A 25521-nucleotide genomic window follows, 5' to 3' on the forward strand; every position below is an offset into this window, starting at 1 on the left:
AACTGTCTTTCTATCAAGCACTAAGTTTTTTCCCCTCTCTTTTTTTTACTTGCTGAAAACCCAGAATTTTTTACCATGATATTTTCATTCTTGTTTTCTTTCGATAGCTCTTTTTAATCTAAGTGAGCCATTGATTGCAGAAAAGTATGAAAGTGCTTTTTAAATTTAGAGACATCTAGAAACCAAATAGACCCAGGTTGATATTTTCCTCCTGGTCCTTATAGCTGTAGATTGCTTGGCCTTCTAAAGAAAGAAATACCATCTAGCCTTGGCAGTCACCAATATTGGGGATTGTTCTATCTACTAAAACAACAAAGAAAATAGTTCTTTTTATTAGCATCTTTCAAATGAATTAAACATTTACAATTCTGTTTATAAACAAGGTTATTTAGAAGAACTGTTCTGCATGTTTTCATCCATTGCTCAATTTTTTTTCTCAATGACTATTTCCTCCTACCTCTGTTACTACTTGCTATAAGTCTGTATCAGTAATTATTATTAATTAGTAATTATTCAGCTCTAGAAAGTGTTCTGGGAAGGTGACTTTGCCTTGACCAGATTTAATATTTCACATGTGACATTGTGCTTCTGGAGCTGGACACTGGCTGGGTGTTACCTGTGATCACAGTGTGGGACCCTAAACCAGGGATGGCACTGAAGAAGTTGCATTTTGCTGTAACTTTCCAAATACAGCTGGTGCAATGTACAACACTTTCACATAGGGTTCAAGAGCCCATGAGGCCAAGATTAGATGCATATAAAGCAGCTCAGGGCCTGAACACTTCAGTGAAGACAAGAAAATTTACTGTTGTGAAAGATGTAATTGAGGACCTGAAAGCCTCCATTTCACACAAAATCTTTAATGTTGCCAAGGTTCATCAATGAGTCCCACAGGATTATCAAATAAGAACCAGAGTCCTACATGATGAGTTTTGAAACACAGATCCTCACCTGTTCCCACCTGTGATCAGTGGCTTCTCAGGGGGTGTGGTAGATACCAGGGGTACTCCAAGGTCATGAGAAATGCCTTCTTCCTCATGCAGAAGGCTTTCTTCTGCTTCTCCATTATGTGTGTTCTTTTTCCCTCCAGCTCCTGCTGACACCCCATCAGTAGTACTTCCAAAGTTACCTAGAGATCCAGGGTTACAGGAGATGTCTAACTTGGAGGTGGTAAACATGAAGGAGATTTTTAAAAAAGAAAATGACCAGTAATACCAGTGGAAAATCTTTGTCCCCTCCTGCTCATTTAGCTGTTTAAACCACACCACAGTTTATACAGGTTGTGACAGGTTATGTTTGTCTCTGGAATGTCAGGTTCTAGAACAGTGCTTCCTTACCTCTACAATGTGACCTATACCTAGCATATGACATCACTCTGTGATGTCATCCTCTGATTGCTGGCCTTCAGGACATTCAGCTTTTGCTAAAGAAATTCAGAAACCAAAACAATACTGCCGTTGATATTTCTATACTCAGGAGCCCTGATATGGGATTGATTCACACAGAAAATGTATGTCTTCTTCACAACATATGGACGATAATTTCAAAGTTTGATCTCAGAAGAGATAAACTCTTTTTAAGACAAGTAAATTCTATGTATTAGGGTTGCAGAGTTAGTAATAATGACACTTTGAGGCCCCAGCTTCAAGCCTAATGCCAGCTAACTCTGCTAATGATACCATCATCTTCCCTAAATGGATTTTGCCTTAAAGGGCAATTATCAGCACTGGGAAAGAGGTACATCCATCAAACCGAAAATTGCAGATTTTGAGAGAGACAGACAGAAAACATTCCCTGCAGGAGAAGAATGTGCTGAATCACCCCATATGCCATCCTGATCTGGATTTTTGGTTCAATCTTTTGTGTAAATAATGACAACTTGCCAAGTTTGGTCCCAAATTTCAGCTACACAGGTGGCAAATAGACGTTCAGGTCCAGAATTCAGAGCCAGATTAATCTTTAGTATTAATTCTGACAAGAATCACTATCATTTCTTGTCCAACTATTTAAATGCATTTCTTGTCATTCTCAGCTCAGCTTCCTGCTAAGTTTCAGCAGGAATCAGTATCACTCACTGATTCCCCTGTTTTTCACAGCCTCTCTCCCTGCACACAAAGCCTTACAGCTGAGCACAGCCATGGACACAAGCACAAAGAGTGGAAGTGCCAGGGTGCTACTGTGCACCTGGACCTTGGTGGGTCTGGTACAGAGACAATCAAATCCTGCAAGGGAAATGAGACCAATTCAAGCTTCTCTCTTAAGAGAAAGTTTGTCTGCTTTGAAAATATGCACTCAATGTTCATGAAAATGTCTTCCTTTTCTCTTTAGTCTGCTTTAGTGATAATTTAGCTCCACAATGCAGAGCTAATGGATTATGGTCCTTCTTTCCCCTGGAAGAGGAAAGGACTTACCAGGAGGATTTTAGGACAAAGTGGTGCCTGCAACTTGAGTCTTGGCTGTACATCAGCCCCCTGCTACTCTCACAGACCCGCAGGTAACTCAGTGGATTTGGCCAAGACAATGGATGGGATCATCCCCCACAAAGGGCTCCCTCCCAGCCAGGGACTGTTTGCAATGGACATCACAGCATGAACTCTGCCTGAAGTAAATCATCTGAGTTTGATCTCTCAAGTGATTAAGAGGGTAAATACTGGCTAAGTTGCTGTATATATTAGGGGAGAGCATTTGTGTTAATACAGGGCATTTGGGGAGTAAAACAGATAAACATTAGTATGCCAAGCTTGACTGTTATCCAGAGAAATTATAATCAGGGTTTAACTCAAATGTAAGCTCTATTCTGAAGCTGATTCCTGAGCCCTGAGACACACTGCTCAGTAACACACAACATTCCCTTTCTTCTGAGCCTCCCTCTCTCTTTTGGGTAAGACCTTAAAACACTTACCAACAGAAACCTCAAAGGTAATTGGCTTGTCCCCAAACTTCCTATCAATCATTGTGGCTTCAAAAAATGTCCCAAAGAGAAGGAACTCCTCCAATTTTTCTTCATAGATCTATTGGAGAAGAAGGAGGAAAATGTTGGCGTTTATTTAGCTTCTACTATTTTTTACAGCACAAAGGAAAAGTGCAATAGTCTTTAGTTGAATTTTAAGGCTCTGCTAGCACCTGTTGGAGACCCAGCATCTGCTAGTGCTTGGCATGAACTCTCAGTCAAGAAGGGCCAGCTAACACTTCTGATGCCATTGAGTCATTAACAAAACATGCAATTAACCCCAAGCCAAGACTAAGTGCAAAGGAGATATACTTTATGGTTTGAGTTCTCCCCAAATTTATACCCCAGCTGTCATGATCTTCCCATCCAAACCCTTCTCATTTCACAACACCTGCAAACTTAGGCCCATTAGGTAAGATCAGCACTAGTTCTTCTGCAGTGTGAGGCAATGAATAAAAACATCAGCTCTACATGAATATTTGTTTCTCTGACTTCTGCAAAACAAAAACAGTTTTTGACACAGCTCATGATCATTTTGAAAAACCTCTGCTATACACAGCAAAAGATCATAGGTCTTCAGTGAAAGGATTAGCAACATCATATATCTAAGTCAACAGCTCAGACAGATTGCAGCTCCAGAGTAACTTTAGCTTTTTATCCTTTTCAAGTATGAAACCCAGAGAATAGGGTATCTAATAAAGCCAAGGCTCAGACACTATGACACATGCATCTATCTCCCATTATAAAGAAAACAAATTTTAATATCTTCTTGCTGTTGGAATAGGTCAATAAAGTTGTGCTGTGGGGATGGATAATTTGCCTCTCTTGTCTCAAAGGCCCTATGAGACATTTTTCACATTACTGGTAATGTCTCCAGTTCCTGCTTTTCCTTTCAGAGAGTTGTAATACAATTACTGTCTACTGTAGCACAAAGCAGTTGCTGAATGTCAAAACCAAAAGAATACCAAGCATCACTGTATCATGCTGTTGCCTTTTATTCATTGTCTCTTTGAAACTGAGAAGCAGCAGTTGGAAATAAATCCTTATTTTTACGATTAATGTTTGTTGGTGGGTGTTAAGCAGGTTTTGTTTCTCTGCCTGGGGTATTTAGCCAGGCCTCAGACTATATGGATTTCCTGCATATAAAGGAAAATTCATCTGGAAGTAAATGCCTTTAAATGTCACCTCTATTAGTCTTCAGAGAAGAAATAAGGGACAGAGGTAATTTACAACTATATGAGTAAATAAAGAAACAGCAGAGCATAAGTTCACACAAATGGCTTGCAATTACCCATGCCAGTTCTCTGCTAACACACTCCTTGACTCCCTCCAGCCAGCCCTCAGGCCAGAAATGCCAGGGCACAGGCCAGGGAAGTGTGCTTCTCAAGGCTAGGCCTCAAGACCAAAGAACAATTGCTACTCTCCTATTTACCTATAGAGATGGAGTGGAAATACCAAGAATCGGAACTAATAAAGGACACAAATATCTTAAGAAGTGAGGTGGAACTCCCACTACAAAAGACAAAGTTTTGATCAATGACATAGAATCACAGAATAATCAAGGCTGGAAAAGGCCTCTGAGATGAGCAAGTCCAAATTTGACTGAATGTGCCCACTAAACTCTATCACAAAACCCCACATCTATTCATTTTTTGAACCCTTCTGGCAATGGTGACTCCACCACTTCCCTGGGGAACCTGTTCCAAAACTTAACCACTCCCTCAGTAAACACGTTTTCCCTAAAATCCAACCTGAACCTCCACTGGCACAACTCATGGCTTTTCCCCTTGTCCTATTGCTAGTTGACTGGGAGATGAGGCAAACTCCACCTCTCTCCACAACCTCCTGTCAGGTAGTTGTAGTGGATATAGTGAAGTGGGAGGAAAATTGGTTATGGGAATATTTTTTTCCTATTTATTGAGTTAAAAAAATGAGCTTGCATATGAAGCAATTGCTGTTGATCCCAGAGACTCACATGGTGGAGCTGAGAATCAAAGCTCAAACATTGGCTCAGCTCCCAAGCCCTCATACCCTGCCACAACTGCCCAACCTTCTCAAAGCACCATAGTACAGATTTTCCCAAGATGTAATCCTATACAGCAGGTGTAATTGGGCAAACAACATCAGTTAACACTGGTTGAAACTGAGCACGCAATTTTCAGCTCTTCTCATAAAGGGATTATCAGGCTAACACTAATCACATTGGCAATGCAGTACTAAAGGAAGAGACTAAATCAGACTACACTGTATCTCTGCATTTGCACAGATTCTATGTCAATGATTCTCTATTGACTTCAAGTGACAACTACAGTTTTTCATGAATGAATGCATGAAATCAGGCTCTATCATCCTTAGCTGTCCACACTGGTTCTCTGTCCATTAGTAGATATTACATCAGCTAAGTTTCTAGTAGGAACATGTGGATGCAGCTAGTGCAAAAGGGATAATATGATAGGAGACTAAGTTTTCTGAACACCAAATCCTACTCGAGAGTTTTTTGAGTTACAGGTACACATTAATGCTCCATTTGTACTGTATTATTGTGGGGAGGTCCCAAGACTAAGAAAGCATGGAGCAACTGTAGGGAGCAGTATTATATGGCCTGACCCCAAATACACACAGCAGTGCCATTCTTGGAGGTTTAGAGACACATGACAGCCAATCTCTTAATATCATACTGACCTCTAAAGGTACATCAAATGGCTCAACTTCCACCTCAGTTGAGTTCATCTTGTCTGAAGGAGATGCTGACTTCCTGTTCTCTCCCGCTTTGTCAGTTTTGTCTTTTCCTTTGAGTGCTTTGGAGTCTTTATCTTTAGATGACAATTTGATATCCTTGATAATGCTTGAAAACTTTGACTCACGGGCTCCTCCTGAAAGTATTTCCACTGCAATCTCAAGGAAGAGACGTCCCCTAAAGGAGACACCTTCTCCAAAACCTTCATTAAGCTCCTGGTGATCATCAATGAGGCTGTGGTTCCGGGGTGAGCCATAGAGATTGATCCAGGCAGGCCCAAAGGTAGGCAAAAATCCTGGAGATAAAGTACCTTTTGTGGCTTTGCTCTTAGGTGTTAGCATGCTCTCCTCACTGTCTACCCAAGAAGTCTTGCCTCTAATGCCTCTAAAGCCAAACCTGGACCATTTCTGGGCAGTGGGGAATCACTTCACACAGAGCACTTCTTTGCAGGGCAGTTCTGAGACACCAAGGAACCTCTACTAATACCCAACCAACTGTGCTGGGTTGGAGCTCTTTCTCAGAAGATGATGGTACCACATGTGCTGGGCAGGAGGTTTAATGCATCTCTTGAAAAAAGAGCTTGCTGCTGCAGACTACGGACTAGGACATCACAGGAGAGAATGGAGGCTTTCTCCTTTAGGTCAAACTGTTTCCAAGTCTGTGTCACTCAATTTATACAAAATTTCCTTTTATTTTCTGGTTAAGAACTGAGATACAGATTTGAATTGGCTTTACAGGTTTAAGGAGTTACTGTGCCTTCACTGAGCTGTGATAACTGACTGTGTTCCACATGTAGGTCACACAACATAAACAAGGCTATACACGTAAATTCAAACATCAGGGAAAAGACTCCAGATAGTGAGCCTCTCCTCAAACAGAGGATAACACACTAGTCCATGGTGCCTCCCTGGGCTGTGACAGCACCCAGCTGAGCCTTACCTAATCACTTTGCTTCCAGTGGGTAGATCAAAAACACAAGCCCCCTCTGCCTTTGACTCACAGGGATTTTCAGTTTGTGACTTCATTGCTCAACAGAAACTCACATGAACTATAAACTTACATCTGTCATCCCCAATGGATTAGAGTAGACTATTGTCACAGTCACAAAGGTGGTACCAAATTATGCAGCAGCCCTTTAACAAGAACAATGTCAAACCCTCCATATGCTGAGCACAATGTAATATAATGTGAAATTAAGTAACAGAAGGTGTCTCAGAACAATCACTTGAACTCTGGACATCCCTAAATTAAGATTAGCCAGTGTCAAGATCCCATGCAAGTAGATTTTATCTTAAGGGTATATCCTGGAATAGACATTTTCCCCTTTACCTTTGTCACCATCTTGTTCATTTGATATTTTCTTCAAATCAATGAAGTGGGTGGCTAAGGCCACGTCATTCATACTGCCTTCATCCCAGACCTGGATTTTGACTCTTCGACAGAGTGGAGGGAACATTTCTTTGAAGATAATCTGCTCGTGCCACACTGGATCTGCACAGTTCTTTTGCACTGTTGTCCGGCCCTGAAATGAAAGTCCAGCAAATTTAATTCCAGAGGGGTCGAACTCTGGAGAATGGCAATGAGTATGGCAGAAATTGCACTTAGCAGCATCTCTCTGGCCATTTCTAAAGCACAAATATTCTGTCTTGAAAGTACTTTGGCTTTTCTATTAGCTTGTTCATTTTGCCCTCCATATCTAATAAAAGACCACACTATGGCTAAAGAATTCTCACGTACACACAGCAGAACCTGGAATAAAATTTAATTCTTCAGGACCCTTCTCCACAAAATGTATCTGTAAAGCCAGACTTTGGCATTTCTGCTACAAACTGCACATCTTCAAATATCTTTTGAAATAACTGGGTAGTGGTGATGCAGTGCAGTTTTTCTCATTAAGGACCAAATTCCCTACAGATGCCAGGCTGTGTGTACCAATTGGATTGCCTCAAATGAAGCAGTTTATCTACCATAAAATATGATTATTGTGGGTCATGTTCTGGATATATATGCTTGTGTGCAAGAGGGGTAGGTCCTCCAAACCTAAGGAGATGGCAGGACTGTATCACAGTCCATACAGTCACTGGCTGTGGCAGGTCTTAAACTTTCTCATTAAGTGGAGAGAACTGTGTCAGAAAACCCTCTCTATAAAACCATATTTGGCACACCAGCATGCAAACTCACATCAGTGACTCGTTCTTGTCTTCTTCAGCCCTCAATTGAACCTGAAGGTGCTGCATGTGTTTGCCTGTTTTAACCCACAGTAGTACTTTGCAATTTGGATTCATGACAAAACCTGCAATCAGTACCAAAACCTCGTTCTCATGCCTGAAACATCTAAAAAGGACTAACTGGAGTTGTCCCTAAGGCTTCTTTGCCCACAGAAAGCATTGCTGGCTTAAAACAGTTTCCATTTTGATCCTTTGTTTATTTACACCAACAATCAATACAGGCTCCCTGACACTGTGTTTCATGGTGTACCCCAGGGGAACCAGGCCCTGGAGTGTAAAGCTCCTTTACACTCCTCTTCCACCAGAGGCAGAAGCCTCTCCAAGCAGTAATCTGTCACACCATGTTTGATGCTGAAGTTGCTCTAGGAGCAATGAGGCCAGGCAACACTGCCAGTCTGCTAAAATGCTTACTCTACACAGGAAAGCTGAGAGGGTCCTGAATTTCAGCAGAGTAATTCAGAAATCAATACACAGCCCTAAAACCTGATTGAACCACATTCACTGATTTCAGCCCTGCTTCCTTATTTCACTCAAGGGAGACCAGAACATAGCACTTACCAATACCCTGCTGGGTAAATCACAGTCTTGTAACTTGATGTTTCAGTACCAGTGCTACAGAATCCTCTTTTCCCTCCTGCTGCCTGCCTCTAACCCACTGCTGTGAGCCTGATACTAGATCTGCTGGCATTAAGTGTCTCCATGACTTTATTTCTGCATAATTTAAGAACTGAACATTTTCTGATGACCAAGATATGTTTTACCTAATTCATGTAACTGCAAGTTAAATGACTGTAGCAGAGTTACAGTCTGTAGCAGAGCTAATAGGAAAGAAGGCCTACTTTTGTGATCAAGAGGATCCCAATTACCATTTGACCTGCAAACATGACCACCACATACGGATCCACAAGGTCCTTACTGTCGCCTATGAATGCTTTGGTGACATTGGCCATGATGCTAGAGTTCATCTTCGGGAGTCCTTCTGCTTTGTAAATTCTCACATAAAATCTGGCCCATGGTCTTTCAGATGGAAAGCCTTTGGGGATCAAGAGATTCCTGAAATGAAAAGAGAAGATGTTTTCTTAAAATTGAAAGCTTGGACAATGAAGTGATATTTTTCCAACAGCATTGTGATCTTGGGTTAGCATGCACCTGAGAAGACACAGGAGGGTGTATGAATTTGCTGTTGCATCTGAACCAGAAAAAAAGAAAAAATCTTTTTACCACAAGAAAATGATATGGCATTACTCAGCAAACTTTTCTATGTGATACAGAATCAGGTTCAGTCATACGAGGTTCTCAGGACCTTGTTCAGTAAATTCTGAATATCTTCAAGGACACAGATTTCCCACTCACTTTGGGCCCCTGTTTCATTTGACCGTCTCCATGGTAAAAAAAAAATCTGTTTTGAAATTTTATTGTTCTTACCTGCCTCCAAAGCCTCTCATCTTTCTATTGAAAAGAGCCACTCATCAGAAAAGAGCCTGTCTTTGCCCTTTTCATGTATGATGCTGCTTTGAGTGCTCTCCTTTAGGCTCAGAAACCAACACTCACCACTTTTCCCCGTAGACCATGTGCTCCATTAGCTTGGTGACTTTTCACAGACTTGGTCCAGGATGTCAGTACTGACCAGAAACTTTGCTTCAGGAAAATTTAAAGTGTGCTGGTAGCATATCTACTACATTAAATTTCAGTATTTTACAAGGAGGATGATAATGCGCTTGAGTTTATCTAAGGATATGGAAATATCCATACACTCACACCCAAGAGTGGAGAAGGAACAGGCTTTCCTCTTTTTTTTCCTTCTTGCTTCACTGCTTTAAGTAATCATTAATTGGTTTCAGATCAATGAACGTTCTGTCAGGGGTAATTTGGAACTCAGCCAACAAGACTTGGTCAATTCTATCAGGTGCTGAGAAGTGACCCTAACATGCCCTTCAGTTTAGATGAGAGGATTGTAGAAACTCTGATCACGTGAGAACAGCCAGGTGTACAATGTTATTCTGCTATTAACCCTGAGTTAACAAAGAAAGGACTGAAATGAGGGCACAAAGTTACTGAGGCACTTAGTAAGGAAGAAAGCAGTTAAAAAATCAAAACAAAACAACACAAAACAAAACAACAAAAAGCAAAACAACAAGAATTGCAGTACTTTTCAATCTGTTCCTCAGTATCAGCTGTTTTCTGTGTAGCTTGTATTGCATCACCTTTCCCAGTCACACTCAGGTCACACTTCAGGTACCCCTTGGCTCCTGTCCTAATGTCAGCAGGGTCTGTGAGAAGTGCCCACTTGTCACAAAACTGATGACCTGTAAGAAGGACAAGCTTAAACACTCAAATAGAGGATTTTAAAAATGCAAGTATTTTCCTCTTCACTTCCAGAAAAGGTACATCAAACATTTGTGCTGCCAGGAGGATTGTGCTGAAATGTATTTGTTTACCACACCCTTCTAGAGGGTCCAAAATATTTTGTGCTCAAAAAGACAAGCGAAAGATTGATCCAGATCTTGTCAGAAACAATCTCATTTTCATCAGTGTTTACTGAGATCAATGACTAAAGACCAGTGGAAGCCTGAGTGAGATTTCAGCAGCTGATTCAAGGCTAAGTTTTTATGAGGAAAGGCCACCTCTCTGATGAGAACTGTCTGAAGATGTCAGAACTCTGGCAGCAAAACCCTGGCTGGATGCTGTGGTCACTGTAACGGTGGCAGAGAGCTGAGAAAGGGAAGGAGAGTGGACAGCCATCGGAGGAAGAAGAATTAGCCAGAAGCACATTCAGCTCCATCTTTCAAGGGGGAAAATGTACAAGAAAATTCACACACAACAGCCCTTGCTGTATCCCTGTTTCAACAACCCCATCAAGAAAGATCCTGAGATCTCATGTTAAGTCTTTGGACGTCACCTTGGGTGGGTAAAGGAGTGGGAAGGAGAGACCACATTGCACCAGGGATATGAGCTGAATATCAACCCTCAGACACCACCCTCCTGTTAAAGTGTGAGCAGGAGACATGGGACAGAATTCAAAACTAACACAGCCTGAGCATGGACACAGCCTGCTCATTTCAGATAGGCCATTGCTCTCTACTGACTCCTACAAGAACCCTGCAGAGAGGGTGGCCTGAATGACTCTACACTCCTGCTATAACTGTGAGACCTCTACAGCAAGAGGCCTAAATATGTTCTTTCCCAAAGACAAGACCATGTCCTTGAGCAATTCTAGAAGAGAAAAAGGTACAGGTTTCAGGGATGGTTGTAAAAAACACCAAAAGAGAGGTAGGTGATCTTTTCTTAGCTTCAGATTTCAGAAAGCACTGAACAGATCTAAAGATTACAAGTCAAGTGGACCCATCACCACCTCTTTGTTATCTTCTCTCTCCTGTTATGGTCTGCTTCTCCTCTTGTCTTGTGTTCTCCTCACCATTCCTTCCACTCTCCATCCTGGTCTCCCTCCCTCCACTCCTTCTACCCCAACACAGGTGACAGAGTTATGGATGCTCTGTAACAAATGAGTGCAGTTGGGTTTTGTAGAACATTCAGCTGTCCACTCTGACCACTTAAGAAATGCCATCCTTGAAAAGTGCTACCCACCAACAGGCAGATTGCCAAGGTGTTTTCAGTGTTGAATTTCTTTCCAGCAGTTTGGCTGGTACTCTGCTATCCAAATAGGAAAACAACTCTCCCAAAAGCTTTAAGTTGATGTAAATCACAACCATCTAAGTGGAAAAGTAGCACATCTCCTTCTCCTTGCCTTCTCTGCCTCAAATCTTGCTTAACAGAGAAAAAGGGCAGAAAATGCACCACTCACCTGGCTGAATGTACACCGTCCCCAGATCCACTTTAAAGGAGCCTATCAGCACACTCCCAATCAGTTTATTGTGCATAACCTGTCAGAACAAAGCTGATTAAGGAATGTCACTATCTCTCTTCCCAGTCAGCCTAAGAAAGAGTATCCAAAGATCACATTTAATTCACAGGCAATAAGCAGCATCCAGCACCACCCAAAACTGGGGGCACAGAGCCACAGCATATACAGCAAATATTTTAAATGTGTTCTTTACCCAACATTGTGCCAATTTAGAAACCAATATAATTGCATCTGAGTGGAATCACACAGGTTCATCCCAGGTCCCTGGGATATAGAGAGCAGGAATTAGATCGATGCTCCTTCAGAGTAAGTGCAATTATATTACTTATCCTGGCATTTTAAAATAAACCATGATGAATATAAACACATGGGACGAAACTGGTTTCATACTAGGCTGCAGAAATCCCATCACTTTCTGTGCAATAGCTGAATTTCCATAAAAACTGAGTACACTCGGAGGAGAAAGCATTTAAGTGTTTCTTGGCAACTTTTAGTGTACACATTAACCAAGATACTCAATTCTAATCTATCCCCCCCCCAATATTAATGAAATCAGAAAAGTGATATAGATGTAAATCAGATGGCAAGCAGGCCCCAGTGAGTCTGTCTCTGTATTCTTCCTGCCAAGTGATGAATTTGATTTAATTTAATTTAATTTAATTCAAGTTTCATTAATAATTTTCAGTTGCCATGATTCCCAGACCTAAATATTTCTGTGTCTCATTTTCAAATACTTGCCTGGGGTTCAATTTACAGACAAGACAGAGGCTTCTTCTAAGGGAAGATTTGCTCTAGAAATGTATTTCTCAAAAATGTGTCTCACCTGGTTTCAGAATAGCTTAAAAGGTTGAAATCTATTCCTTGGTTGTGGAAAAGCCTCTCACAGCAATGCTAAGCAAGTGCTGTGAAACCTTCTATCCCTCGGGGTTTCCCTCACTCCCAGCACACATATTTCCTCTCTTTGCTTCTATTCCCCAGATAGATTGCATTCTCCAGGTGCAAGGTAATGAATCCCTGTTCTCAGTACCATACATGAGCACTGCCCAAGGTTAGTTCATTGTTGTAACTGAGCCTAAAGCCGTTTTTACCTGGAAGACCTTTAATTTCATAGTGTTGCACCTTCATCAGCTATAAATAAAATAAGTTGTCTAAGCCTGATGAAACTGCAGATATACCACAGGTAATGGTGACACATTTTCCCACATTCCCAATCAGTCAGAAAGTTGGCACTTTCCCCTCCACCACTGGATGTATGGAATCTTTATCAAGAGAGTGTGAGATTGGAAAGAATGGCTATATCTCAGAGAAAAATGACTACACATCCCCAACAGCATCAGCAGCACACAGGAGTTGGTGCCTTGGCAGTGTGCTGATACACAAACCATGCCTGAAACACCTATGGGCCACCCACTGTGATATGTCATAGCAGTCAGGTGAGATCTACACCCAGGCCATTGTCAGCCTGCAGTAAATTCTGTCCTCACAGATAAGATATCAGATCTGCAGATATCTTATGTAGTTATGAACTTCATGTATTTGAGCTCCGAGTGTGATACAGTGGATTTTAATGGAACTTTAGAATTCTGGGTGTCAGTTTAGTCCCAGTACTGAAAACCTAATTGTCCCATTGTCCATGCGTAAGTGAACACATCTTATTCTGTAGCTGGCAAAAGTCATTCTACTAGCAGCTCAGAAAAGGAAGTAGACAGTGATGTGTCCTGTAGCTCCTGAGCACTGCTTGTTTCTGTCAAGCTCAACCAGCACAGATCTTTTCCTGGTGTACATTATTGAAACTGACAAAGCATTTCAGGAAAAAAACAAACAAACAAAAAAAATACAAAAACAAACCCCAAAACTTTTCCTGGAGCAACAGCACTGTTTTTTTACCAGAGAAATACCTAATAAAATGGATTGACTTTTAGCAAAAAAAAAAAAAAAAAAAAAAAAAAAAAAAAAAAAAAAAAAAAAAAGAGTTAATGAAATGCATAGCTTGTGATATTTCCAAATAATACAGATACAGCACTGTCCAGAGTCTCATAAGACCTTTAATACCTTAGCAGCTTTGCCACATGTGGCGACGAGTTTCAGACAAGGTAATTAACATGGATCCATAGACTTGACCTTCCAAACTGCACATCATTATCTAATGCCCCAAATTCAAGAGTGTGTGTCTTCCATCATGACAGCTCTGAGATGTCACAGAATCATAGAATGATCCAGTTTGGAAAAGATCTTTAAGATGTAGCCCAATCATTAACCCAGCACTGACAAGTCCACCACTAAACCATGTCCCCAGCTGCTACACTCACATGCCTCTTAAATCCCTTTGGGGATGGTGATTCCACCACTTTGCAGGGCAGTCTATTCCAATGCTTGTCTACCCTTTCTGTGAAGAAATTCCTCCTAATATCCTAAAATCTCTCCTGGTGCAACTTGAGGAGAAGAGACCAACCCACACCTGCTTCTAACCTTGTTTCAGGTATTTGTAGAGGGCAAAAATGTCCCCCGATTTTTTGGGGGGTGAAATTCCCCTGAGTTTTACTGAGACTTTAGTTGCACTGAGCAGTGGAAGCAGCACCAAACTCTTGGAGACAGTCCCATGCTAATAGCAACCAACCAGTGACAGTCCCAGACAGCCCGAGAGCCCCTGCTGAGGAAAAGTGTCTGCATCAGTTGAGTTAATTTCGTTAGAAACAGTTATATCTGAGGATATAACCCAGATGTTTGAATCAAGTAGCAGCTTGAAAATTAGATGGATGAAGACTGTGAGGAGAAGAGGGAATTAAGTTGAATTTTCTCATTCTACCTTGAAGTTTGCTACACCAGCAATGAGTGTCCCTAAAAATGCAGACTAAATGTTCCTTCAAATCTCTGCCAGCTGACTCTCCTCCTTATCCTCTCCTCTGTCCTCTTTCCTATACTTCATGCTGACTTTCTAGCACTCTTGGTACCTAAAATTATTTATTTCTAACTACATTAGGAATCATTTAGAGTTGAAGTGACACAAACAACAATGACCTTTACTTACTGTTCTAAGCTTTCCTAGGTACTTACAGAGATGTTGATTATTTTGTCAAACAGCAACACCTGCGGTCCAACGAAATCAAACACGAAGTACTGTGGGAAGAGGGGACAGCAGATGAGAATCATCCCTGGGCAGGGAGCCAGCACTGTCAGCTGCATGGTTCAGCAGTCTGAGTAACTGCACAGAGCCCTAGTGAGATGCTGGGAGTGCTGGGTGGGCAGTGGTGGACACAGCAAAATCCTTTCCTTGCCCCAACATGTTTCTGCCGTGGCCCAGTCTTGTTTTCTACTCTATTCCTTGTATGGCTGCATAAGACTTGCTTCACAAATGCCCATAAGCATCTGCATCATAAGGTATTGTTAAAAGGGACAGGAAGTACAAGGAAACCAAAGAACTTGCTGGTTTGGGGTGTTGTTTTGGTCTCGTCTGTCATCAATTGGAACAAACATATGTCAAGGAAAGGCTGAAACCATGAAATAGTAGAAAAGGGAGTGGAAGTGTGTGGGGGGTTGCAGTATAGACAAAGCTCCCAAATGGATGATTTAAAAAATGGCAACAACAGTGGGGGTAAGGCAGAACATGCTGGAGAGGGTGGGCTACAGGTTGGACAGACCTTGAGAAGAGAAAGAACAAACATATCTAAAACCCTAGGGAGCTACTGCTGGGGCTTTGTCTCCTGGAGAGACCTCCCTGCTCAGACATGGAAGTGCTGCAAACTTGATTCATCCCCTTATGAGCTACCAAACAGCAGGGTCCACCCAGAACAATTAAAGAAAGTGTCTCCTTTAAGAGAAAGCACCTACTTCATTGTAGAAAGGGGCATTTGTGCCTTCCTTTACTGTTGTTTGCTTCTTCTCATCACCTATCTCGATGATGACCACAGGATCGATGTTCTCGCCCACCAGCTGCCTGGCCTCGATGATGGTGATGGCAATCTGTGGGGCAAAGGACACCACAGACACTCCTGGGCTCAGGTCCAGCCTGCCTGGGGAATTCACAGGCACATAAGGGCTGTCATCCCCTGCTCACCTGGTAGTTCTGGGATTTCATCTCCTCTTCATGAATTCTGGTCATCAGCTTTGCCCTGTTTAAATGACAAAGGAAGTAATTAGACATCTCTAGGCAAGAGCTGGTACTTGGACACACATTGGAAAGATTTCTCAGCAGTAAAAGAGTAGTACTTATGGCAGACAGCTTTGTTTTGAACTGTTAGGCTTGATTTCATCAGCAAAGACCATCTCTGTCTTTCTCATATACTTTTTGATAGGGAAATGTTTTGCATCCACACAAACCAGTGCAGCTGCCTATCATGCACAGCAATGATTTCACTGGTTGATCTCATCAAACCTGACTCCATTCCTCCCCAGACTGCATTCCTCTCCTGTAAGAAAAAGACAAATACACAAGCTCTTTGCTATAGAGTTGTCCCCTTTGGTTTGTTTTGTTTTGCAGAGTTCCTCAGCACTGTTGAGGCAGAGTTAGGATCCATTTCAATCTCTGCCTGCACTGGAGAGCATCTGGTGGTATCACTGAGCTGACAAGAGCATTCCACTCTGTCAGGTGGGACACTGGGAGTGAAGGGATCACTGCTGTCAGCAAATGGATTCTCTGTCAGATGTTTTGTTTAAGGGTAATGCCCCTCCTGGGAAGGGTGGAAAAGGTGTTTAGGGGGATGTTAGGTAAGATACATGAAGGAGCACCTTTTCCTATTTGGGCTTAAGGATCCAAAAGCACTGGACAGAGTGTCATTGTTCATTAGATCTTCCTCTACCTCTTCCTGTCTTCCAAGAGTGTCGTGGAGAAAATTTGCAGTTTCATCATGAACACCTGATGAAGAAAACAGACAAGGATATAAAACCCCACATCTGATTTCTAGGAGCAAAAAGCTCACTTGGAGCAGAGCACTGAATTTATCATGAACTGAATATTCTATTTATTTGGATGTCCCAGTTAGAGATACTCTCGTGGTCTGCATCGAGCAGCGTTGATTACAGAGCAGCTCCCCTCCTTGCAAAACCATTTCCCATATCTGTGTGGCTGTAGCCTCTCTCCTCACCCAGTGTGCACTCACAATAAGCACACACACACTACTGAGTAAAGCTGCCAGCTTGATAGAGCCAGCCCATCCAGCCTTCACAGCCTAGGCAGGTTGTGTATTTATGGTTTTAAAAGCAGAACTTCCAGAGGAATCACATACTTGCAGTAAATTATCTACCTGTAAAGTACAAAAAAACCTCAAAAATGTGCCATCTCTCTATGGTAAGAGGCAGGCTGACATTTTTAATTTACCATATAGAGCACAGAATCTGAATGTGAACTTCATGAAACAGTTAATGCAAAAAGAATTAGCTCTCTGTTTATTTGGGAGTGGTATGGAGTTCACTGCCTGTTTTATCAATGCTAGCTCTTAAGACACAATTCAAATGAGTTCATATGAAATCAGATCTAATATAATCCCCCACCACCTGCTCATCCCTGTTGCAATATTGATTTATGAGGCCTTACCCAATGCATCTTTGTTGGCAATAGTCAGCCCTTTCTCGCCTTTTTTCTTCTTCTTCAGCTTCATGCCAGCAAACAACCCCTTTCTGAAAAAGTAAAGAAAATTAATCAGTGCAGTATCTTCTAAAATTTTTCTGTACTGAACCCTAACTCAAGGAGTTGTTAAGAGGGAGTTTTGATTTCCAAGCATTATGTTCCAAATTTCCTTTTTCGACAGCAAACAAGAGAAATCTCTGACTTTTTACTTCATCTAATTTAGTTTCTTCTTAAAATTCAGCCATGTACAGGCAAATATAATGTGACAAGAACCAAAACTTCTGTTCAAACCAAGATGGCAAGATGCAAAGAAAGGAAATCAAAGATAAGTTTCCAATCTACTGACATCCCACACATGTAGCCCATTCCTTCTGCCTGTGACAAGACCAGAGATAAAAGGCAGATTAGAGAATCCAGAACAAAAAGCAGTTTTCCACGGAACCAAGATAAAGTCATTTGTGTAAATACCTTGGTCATGACACACAGGACACCCATGGTATCAGTGGCACACACACCACACAATTTAGGTTGTTTTCACTCCCCTTCAGCAGCAAAACAATGAACAAGCCTGAACAAAGGTTACTCCTCAAGCTGTGTTAGAGAGATGCTTCTGCCTTGCATCAGTTCTTCCAAGAAAATGAATATGCCACATGTTTCAGATGGAGAAACAATCTATGCTGCTTGAGAATTTTGTGCTATTACCTGTACTGACAAACAAACCAAGTGGTGAGAGCCAAACACAAAGGATTTAATATAATAGCATTTTTCAAGTTCTTTGTTTGCCACAAGCGTGCAGTGAAAAACATTCAGTAAATTTTCTTCCCCCTGTCATTAGGTGATTTGTTTGCCTAAATTATTGTAGGTATAAAAAAATTTACCTGGAGAAACACACAGTTCAACTAGCCAAAATAAGCAGGCACCTACAAGCTGAGTAAATCTGATAGTGACCAGTGCTCAAACATCTGAAATCATCTGCAAACTCTAGCTGTGGAGGAAAAGATATGCAAACTGGAAAGGGATGTTGGTTGTATTTAAAGGCTGTACTCAGAGCAAGCAAATTAAGTTTACTAGCCAGCCCAAAAGGAATGTCAGCAACATAGGGTACAATAGCAGAAAATGCACAGCTTCTTTTTGCCAAAGAATGCTAAAATCTGATCAGTATGAGTAGAAATGTAGCACCCAGAAAAATATAAGCCTCAAACCAAGAGTCAGAGGGTGACTGGAGGAAATGGTCATTAATAAAGCCAGATGTGTTAATTGGGATGTCTTCCATGATTCTTGTTTGCACAACACTTGAAACTGCTCAAAGACAGAACTGCAGAAGGTGTCACAGGGTAACAGAAAGAGAACTAGCCAAGCTTTGGACAACTGCATGGTGCCAAGAGCAAAATCCATCTTTAAAGTAAACCAGATTTCAGTCTCAAGATTTTAGTCTGACAGAGGTTTGGGCACAAAACAGCATCAGGCTGCACCTGCACCCCTGACCAGGAGCTCTCCTGCCCCCCGACCCCAGAGGTCACCTTAGCCAAGACAACCATGCAGAGATGTGTCCCTCGACAGCGCCGGGGAGGCAGCAAGCACAGGTCACCTGCAAGGATCAGCTATGGCAAAGAAGAGTAGAAAGAAGAAAGAAGGGTTTGTTCAGCAAGAGGACAGGATGGCATTCTCTGTACATGGGATTTGCCAGCGAGAATCTTCTCTGTAAGGGTCTAAACTAAGTAAATTAAGCCTTTAGGGAACCAAATTAATGAATCCTTCACACGGGCTCTATCACTTTGATATGTAAACAGCTTGTCAGCCAGTATCAGTGTGCACATGCTAACACTGTGCACATGGGTAACAGCCACACTGCTTAATAGAACCAGTTAGGCCTCTTGAAAGTGTTCTGTGGATATGCTTTTTGTGGTAGACTTTGTTCTCATGGAAGGAATAAAAAAATTAAACTTTTGTCAAATTTCCACAAAATGTTTTTCGCTGCAGTTTTGACATAAATTCAATCAGCTGCTGAAAACTTGAAAATTATTCTATCCCTTTTTCCCCAAGATGGTGTAAATTTTAACAAGAGAAAGTGTGGACCTTCTATGTACTTGTACCAGATCTGATAATGATCCCAGAGCTATCCATATCCGTCTGTATCCCTAAGCCAGGCATCAAACTGTGTGCCACCTCAAGGTAAACCCCAAAGATATCATGAGGAAATGTCTGCCGTGTTCCCCACAGGACCTCCTGGCTATCAGCAAAGCACAAATATGGGAAATCAGGAGAGACTCAGAGTGCAAAAAAACTCCTTCAGCTGTCAGGGACCTGTGGGGAGGTTGGAGGTTGTTAGTGTTGAGGTATTAGTCACAAGCTTCAGTGAAGATTTGACCCCCACATGCTACATGATGCACAAATAGAAGGTTTGCTCCTTTCGTGATCCTACAAGTTAATTTGAGATAGAATAAAGCAATTTCATGTCCAAAGAGAAGGTAGATGAAAGAATTCTCACAGGTGACAAAGAGGTCTCCTGTTTTAAGTGCTTTGATTAGAAGCAATTAAAAATCAGCCATCTCAGCTAATCAAGAACATTTCTTAGTTCAAAGAGGACCGAGTGTCCCAGCTCCTTTCACAAAGGAATTGTTAAAAAATCTGAAGTTGGGAGAACTTTTTCTTTTCTGTATATGCACAGTACAATGTGGACCTTAGTTTATGACTGTGATTCCTTGAGGTTTCCCTGATATAAATAGTAAATAAGAGTGGGACATCCACCATACCACAGCATTTGACTATACACAGACCATGTTGAATTTGCACCTCTGTAAACACAAGTGTTCATTTCCTGTTATCCATGCCACAGCTCCACTGGGTCTCTGAATTAATTTTCACATCTTGAAAAAAAGACTCACAAACTTCATTCTCCTCCTGTCAGGGTTCATCCATTGCAGTGTCCAGCTTTCAAAAAATTGCTTTCATGGTCTTTCTTTTCATCTAAGCTGTCCCATCATCACAGAGGCTTTGTGATCACTTCTTTCATCACATAATGTTCTCTTAGATATCAAATAATTGCAATTTACAGTCTAATTTAAAGGAAAGTTGGCAAAAAAAATCCACTTTAGAGCTGTCAACATGAGAGTGACCGTACTAATATTGAACCTCAGAGCTCCTCCATGTTGTTTAAATTTAGTATTTTCTCCCAGAAAAATCCTTCCAGAAGTCTGTGTGCTTGAAGAGTTGATCTAGGAGGATCTAGGAGGAGACTGGCTTCCTGCTGTGGGAAGCCATCCAGAGACAAACAGGCACTTCTAGGGTGCAGGTTATCTGCCTCACTGTAGGATGGCATAAAACACTTCTCCAGCTCTTACACAGTTGGAAGAATAAACTGAGCCATTGAAATACAGGCATGTACAGCTTGAGGAGGGAACTTCTGCCCCTTCCACAGAGCCTGCTCTCCATGCAGTTTTCTAGAACTTGGTCAAGCAAAACCCAGACTTGGGCTTGGCTACATTAGACCAAGATATTTGGCAAGCTCCATTTTGGTAGCCTTGAGATGCCCTTCCCTTGTGCTGGTGTATGAGCTGCTCTCCTGATAGGCACAGAGGAATGAAACCAGGGAGTGAGATCTGGAAACACAGAGCACAGACATAAATACAAAACCTGTTTTATCCAGTACATCTCCTGAGACCATCCAGTTCTCACATGCACAGGCTGAGTGAGCTGCTAGTGTGCTCCTGGCAGCAGAAAGTCCTTACTGGAGCAGCTGCCCTTCTTTCTCCCCCCAGGTCCCTTCCTCCCTGGAAGCAGCAGTCTCAGTAAACTTTCTGGAACCATCAAAATTATTTAGTTCACAGATGATCAAAGGTTTGTGCACCTCAGCTCTGAGCCAGCTCCAGTGCCTCAGGATTGTAAGCCAGTGATAGCCTTGGCTGAGGAAATGGAAACTGAAGAAAGAGGTAAAAAGCCTTCTGCCTTCCTACACATAAATATAAAATTTGATAAGTGCGTTTTTATATTTGGATTTTCTTATTTGCATTTTCTAAGATGCCTTGGTGGGTTTTTATTCAGCTCCTAAAATTCCACTTCTTTCAATGAAGTTCATTTTCAAAAGAGCCTTTCAGTAGATCAAACAGTACTGCACTAGGTGAATAATTACCTACACATGAGTAGTTCTAATTTCCATGAAGTAAATACAAGGATCTTAATTCTTTAAGCTCTAAAAATGTTTCTTCTTTTCTTTTCAAATGAAAAAAAATCTGAAATGTAGGAATGACTCTTGGCTCCTTTTATCACTTCCAAAATATGTGCTAGGCAAGGAAATTATCTCATAACTTAAATCTCTTTTTCCAAAGAATACAATATAATTGCAATACAAAGATGTGGCTTCAAAATGAAAAGTCTAATAAATCTAAAATAGTCACATAAGCACAGTTGATTAATTTAGAACCATTTTTTTATTAAGACAATATGTCATTTGTGATAATAAATGAAGTCCCAGAGAAGAAATTTATTGCACTACATTTAATTGTCAAGGAGGGCTGAATAAAATAAATTCTGTGATCTTGAGCACATGAAAAGCAAAAAAAATCTTAATGAGTAGTTACTGATGTACTCATTTCATGCCTTCTTTTCTCAGGGTTATAGAAGTTAAGGGAAGACTTTGCCAATTTATTCATTCAGTTTACTCTGTTTCCCCAGTGCAGTGTAAACGAAGTGTTTTGCTTCATTCAGTACTGTCAGACCCTTCATCCTACTTCAGCAAAAAACCTCCCTTCATCCCCAAATCCATTATTCCTGCTGTGGTTCTTTCAAAGCTTGGAGCTTTTACGAGCTGCCTTAACTTGTTTACACTTTTCCTGATTTCCCTCTGGTTCTGTGGTTTTGACAGGTCCAAGGATCTGCAGTAGGAAAGCTTCAGCTCCTCAAGAAGGTGAGTACAGAATTCTGTACGACAAGCTGCAATTTGAAAAAACAGCTGTGGAACACCCACAGGTATCAGTTCTGAATCTTGGGGTTTTGCATATCTATGTGACACTGTGACTTTACATATCTTGTCTCAACTATCAATATCTCATCAATAAGAAAACAAAATTGCAAGCTGACAATGGTCAGGATTAGTTACACACTGACTCTGTTCATTCACAAACAGGCGCTAAAATAGCTACTCAGGAGAAATTCTGATGTCTTTGCAGATAATTCCGTGTAAAACTTCTGTTTCTTGCACTGCAGCAGTCAAAACCTGAAATCAGCCATTAGAAAGCATGAGAAATTAAATAAAAATATGACAGAGAACATCTTATGCCACTAAATTACTGCACTTTGGCTACAGCTTGCTGCTTTGTCACCTCATCTCAAAAGGAACCTAAAACTCAGCAATGCAGAGAAAACACTGTGAACTGCAATCAAAAGAGGGTCCTGGCAGAGTCTATTCAGCCTGAGAAAAAGATGATAATGTCTGTTTTTCAGGGGGTGCAGTGAGTTGAAAATAATGAAGCATGCCTGAGAAGTGCTGAACTGGCAACCAAACATTAGAAGATGGTCCTGGAGTCATCCCTGGTGGTCTCTGAATCAGCAGCCCAGTGTACAGCACCAAATAAAAACATCCACACTGTGCTGGGCATTGTCAGGATGGGTGTCAGAAAGAAAGTGTCAGTTTGCCTCTAAAGCACTGGTGAACCTACACAAGGTGATTACACAGGATCACAGAATAAATCAGTTTAACATCTCACATTCTGTGTGCAGCTTTGGTGCCCACATCTCAAACAAGGCAGCAGGGTTAGAGAAGGCACAGAAAAAGGGTGGAAAAGGTTCGTTTATGGCAGACTGAAACAGCTGTAACTTCATTTAGAGAGGAGATGAATTAGTTGGAATAGGATGAAATTTTATAAATTTAAACTGGCAAATAGGGTGAAAGCAGAGCTGCTTCTTACTCAACATAACACACAACACTAAAATGAGGATTCACTTGATGAAACAAGACTGAAAATACTAAAAGGACTGAATGGGGATGTATCCATTAACACTCATGATCAAAATATTCTGGATGCTAAGGAGTATGGACCACAAAGTGCCCAGGCTCATGTGCTCTCCCTGAATATCCCATCCTTTTGCCACTGCTAGAGAAGAGCACAGTGCCAGATGGATATGGGATCTGACCTCATAGGCTGTTTCCCCTGTTCTGGTCATTCCCCAATCATAAATACCAAATCTGTGCATGGCTGGGTCACCTGGCATGGATTTGAATCAGGTATGGGTTCATTATCATGTTTCTGTCTGAATGATCAAAGCACACAGCACAAGCTTTTGTCAAAACCTAATCCCACATAAAACCTGATAATGAGAAAATGAATCCATTCTTGGAGCACACTTGGGCAGGAAGGTGAGTTCATTCCCAATTTTCACAGTCTCATGTGATCACCATGTCTTTGAGAGGCACCTGGGTTTACTGTGTTGTTTAACCACACCTGAAGTGTTCTTTGGAAGTGAGGTGTAAAATAATGAGTGACATGGAAAATGGATAGAAAAGGAATGCCTCCATTTCACTCCCCAGACCACAAAACCACAGTGCTCAATGACATTATCAGGCAGCAAATGAGGGTGTGAACAAATGAGGTATTCTTCAGTGAGACACATAAAACACACATGGCAAAGAAGGTCACTGAGTTAGAGAATTCAAAGATATTTCAGGCACATATTTATGGAGTCTGTGGACAGAGGGTCTGATATCCATCCACTCATAAACTCTCTAAGTGTATGAAACCTGTTTCACAAATTGTATTTCCAGTTACCCACCTTTAGCCCCTCTTGGGAGGCAGAAACTGGTTTGACACAGTTACTTCCATGTTTCTCAGCATTTTAATTAAAAAAAAAAAATATTTCCCTAGATGCAGAAGAAGTAATACCAGGTATACTGACATACACTCTGAGAAACCTGTAATTTGAACTTTAGAATTTGCACACTTCTGCCACAAATGATCTAAAACTCCAGCCTCTGAGAAGGCTTCAGGAACAGCAGCTCCATAGCATGGTATTTCTGTAAACACTGGCCACTTACTCCGGCACATACAGCCTCAGTTCTTACAAACTCGTCCCTTCTGCCAAAATCCAGTGACTTTTTATTGACACATTTAGCATCTGTATGCATCATGAGTCATGACACAAGGAAGCCACATCCTGAACAGATGCAAATGAGTGGTCATGTGCAACTTTTCTCATGTCAATGCACAAGAGCTGAGTACCAGATCTACTAAATATTAACACAGGCAGACAAAATAAAGAATGCAGTTGTTACATGCATAAAGGTCCTTTCTTTTGTTTCTGCACCTCTTAGAGTTCTATGCTCCCTCTATGAGGATCTTGACCCCTCACCTGCTGAACTGTGAAGGACTTCCCATGACTTTGTGCAGTTAGAAGTGATCAAAGACATCACAAGGCATTATAGACTAGATCTTACCAAAATAATAATCACACACCCAGGAGCAGCTAAAACAAATATCAAAGGACTTGTTGATTTTCTTTTCCTTCAAGAAAAAGTCTTTCAATCTAATTAGCTGAATTTAATTTAAACCTTGGAAGAATTTCCTGAGGGAATTAGACATACCTGTGTGCCTGAGGTATCACTGTTAAGGGCTCCATCCTGCTGTTTTTCTTTCAGTCTCTATCTTTTGCATTGTGAACAGGCTTTCTGAGCTCATAGAACCATTAGGTTGGAAAAGACATCTAAGACCATCAAATCCAACCATTAACCTGAGACTGCCAAGCTCACCACTAAACCATGTCCCTGAGTGCCACATCTACAGGTCTTTTAAATACCTCCAGGGATGGTGACTCAGCCGCTTTCCTGGGCAGCCTGTTTCATTGCTTGATAACCCTTTGAGTGAAGAAATTTTTTTAAATATCCAATCCAAAACCTGCCCTGGCCACATTTGAGGCTGTGTCCTGTTGTTCTATTTGCATTCAAGTTTGCTTCTTGCTGGTAGCAAATGTGGTGCCTGGTTAGTCAATCTGGTAAACACTGAACAAGAACAAAGATTTATCTCAGTGCAAACATTAACTCCTCTTGCTCTGCAGAGATCTGCAGGTGCCAGTCTGTTGTGGAAGCCTGCTCTTGAACAACACCTCCAAGCTAAAAGTCCACCAGGCTTATCACAGCCACCAAGACACCTTGAAAAAGTTTAGGTTTCAGAGAGTCTTAGCAACTACCCTCTG

At 41.4% G+C, this 25521-nt stretch overlaps 1 protein-coding gene across 1 annotated transcript in view; it reads right to left on the reverse strand.

Annotated features, from left to right (window-relative positions):
• FER1L6 (fer-1 like family member 6) overlaps positions 1 to 25149 on the reverse strand; it is a 67543-nt gene extending 42394 nt beyond the window's left edge. Inside the window, exons 1-13 of the mRNA XM_063415114.1 lie at positions 24914 to 25149; positions 17308 to 17390; positions 16503 to 16629; positions 15832 to 15886; positions 15606 to 15737; positions 14832 to 14894; positions 11718 to 11796; positions 10065 to 10221; positions 8782 to 8968; positions 7017 to 7209; positions 5633 to 5982; positions 2903 to 3011; positions 952 to 1129 (exon numbers count right to left, since the gene is read on the reverse strand). Of these exons, the coding sequence (XP_063271184.1) occupies positions 952 to 1129; positions 2903 to 3011; positions 5633 to 5982; positions 7017 to 7209; positions 8782 to 8968; positions 10065 to 10221; positions 11718 to 11796; positions 14832 to 14894; positions 15606 to 15737; positions 15832 to 15886; positions 16503 to 16629; positions 17308 to 17390; positions 24914 to 24948 (1748 nt within the window). The 5' untranslated portion in view covers positions 24949 to 25149. The remainder of the gene's footprint in view (positions 1 to 951; positions 1130 to 2902; positions 3012 to 5632; positions 5983 to 7016; positions 7210 to 8781; positions 8969 to 10064; positions 10222 to 11717; positions 11797 to 14831; positions 14895 to 15605; positions 15738 to 15831; positions 15887 to 16502; positions 16630 to 17307; positions 17391 to 24913) is intronic.
• Between the last annotated feature and the right edge of the window lie 372 nt (positions 25150 to 25521).

The sequence above is a fragment of the Prinia subflava genome, chromosome 1, assembly GCF_021018805.1.
Source record: "Prinia subflava isolate CZ2003 ecotype Zambia chromosome 1, Cam_Psub_1.2, whole genome shotgun sequence".
In the NCBI taxonomy this organism is placed as follows: domain Eukaryota; kingdom Metazoa; phylum Chordata; class Aves; order Passeriformes; family Cisticolidae; genus Prinia; species Prinia subflava.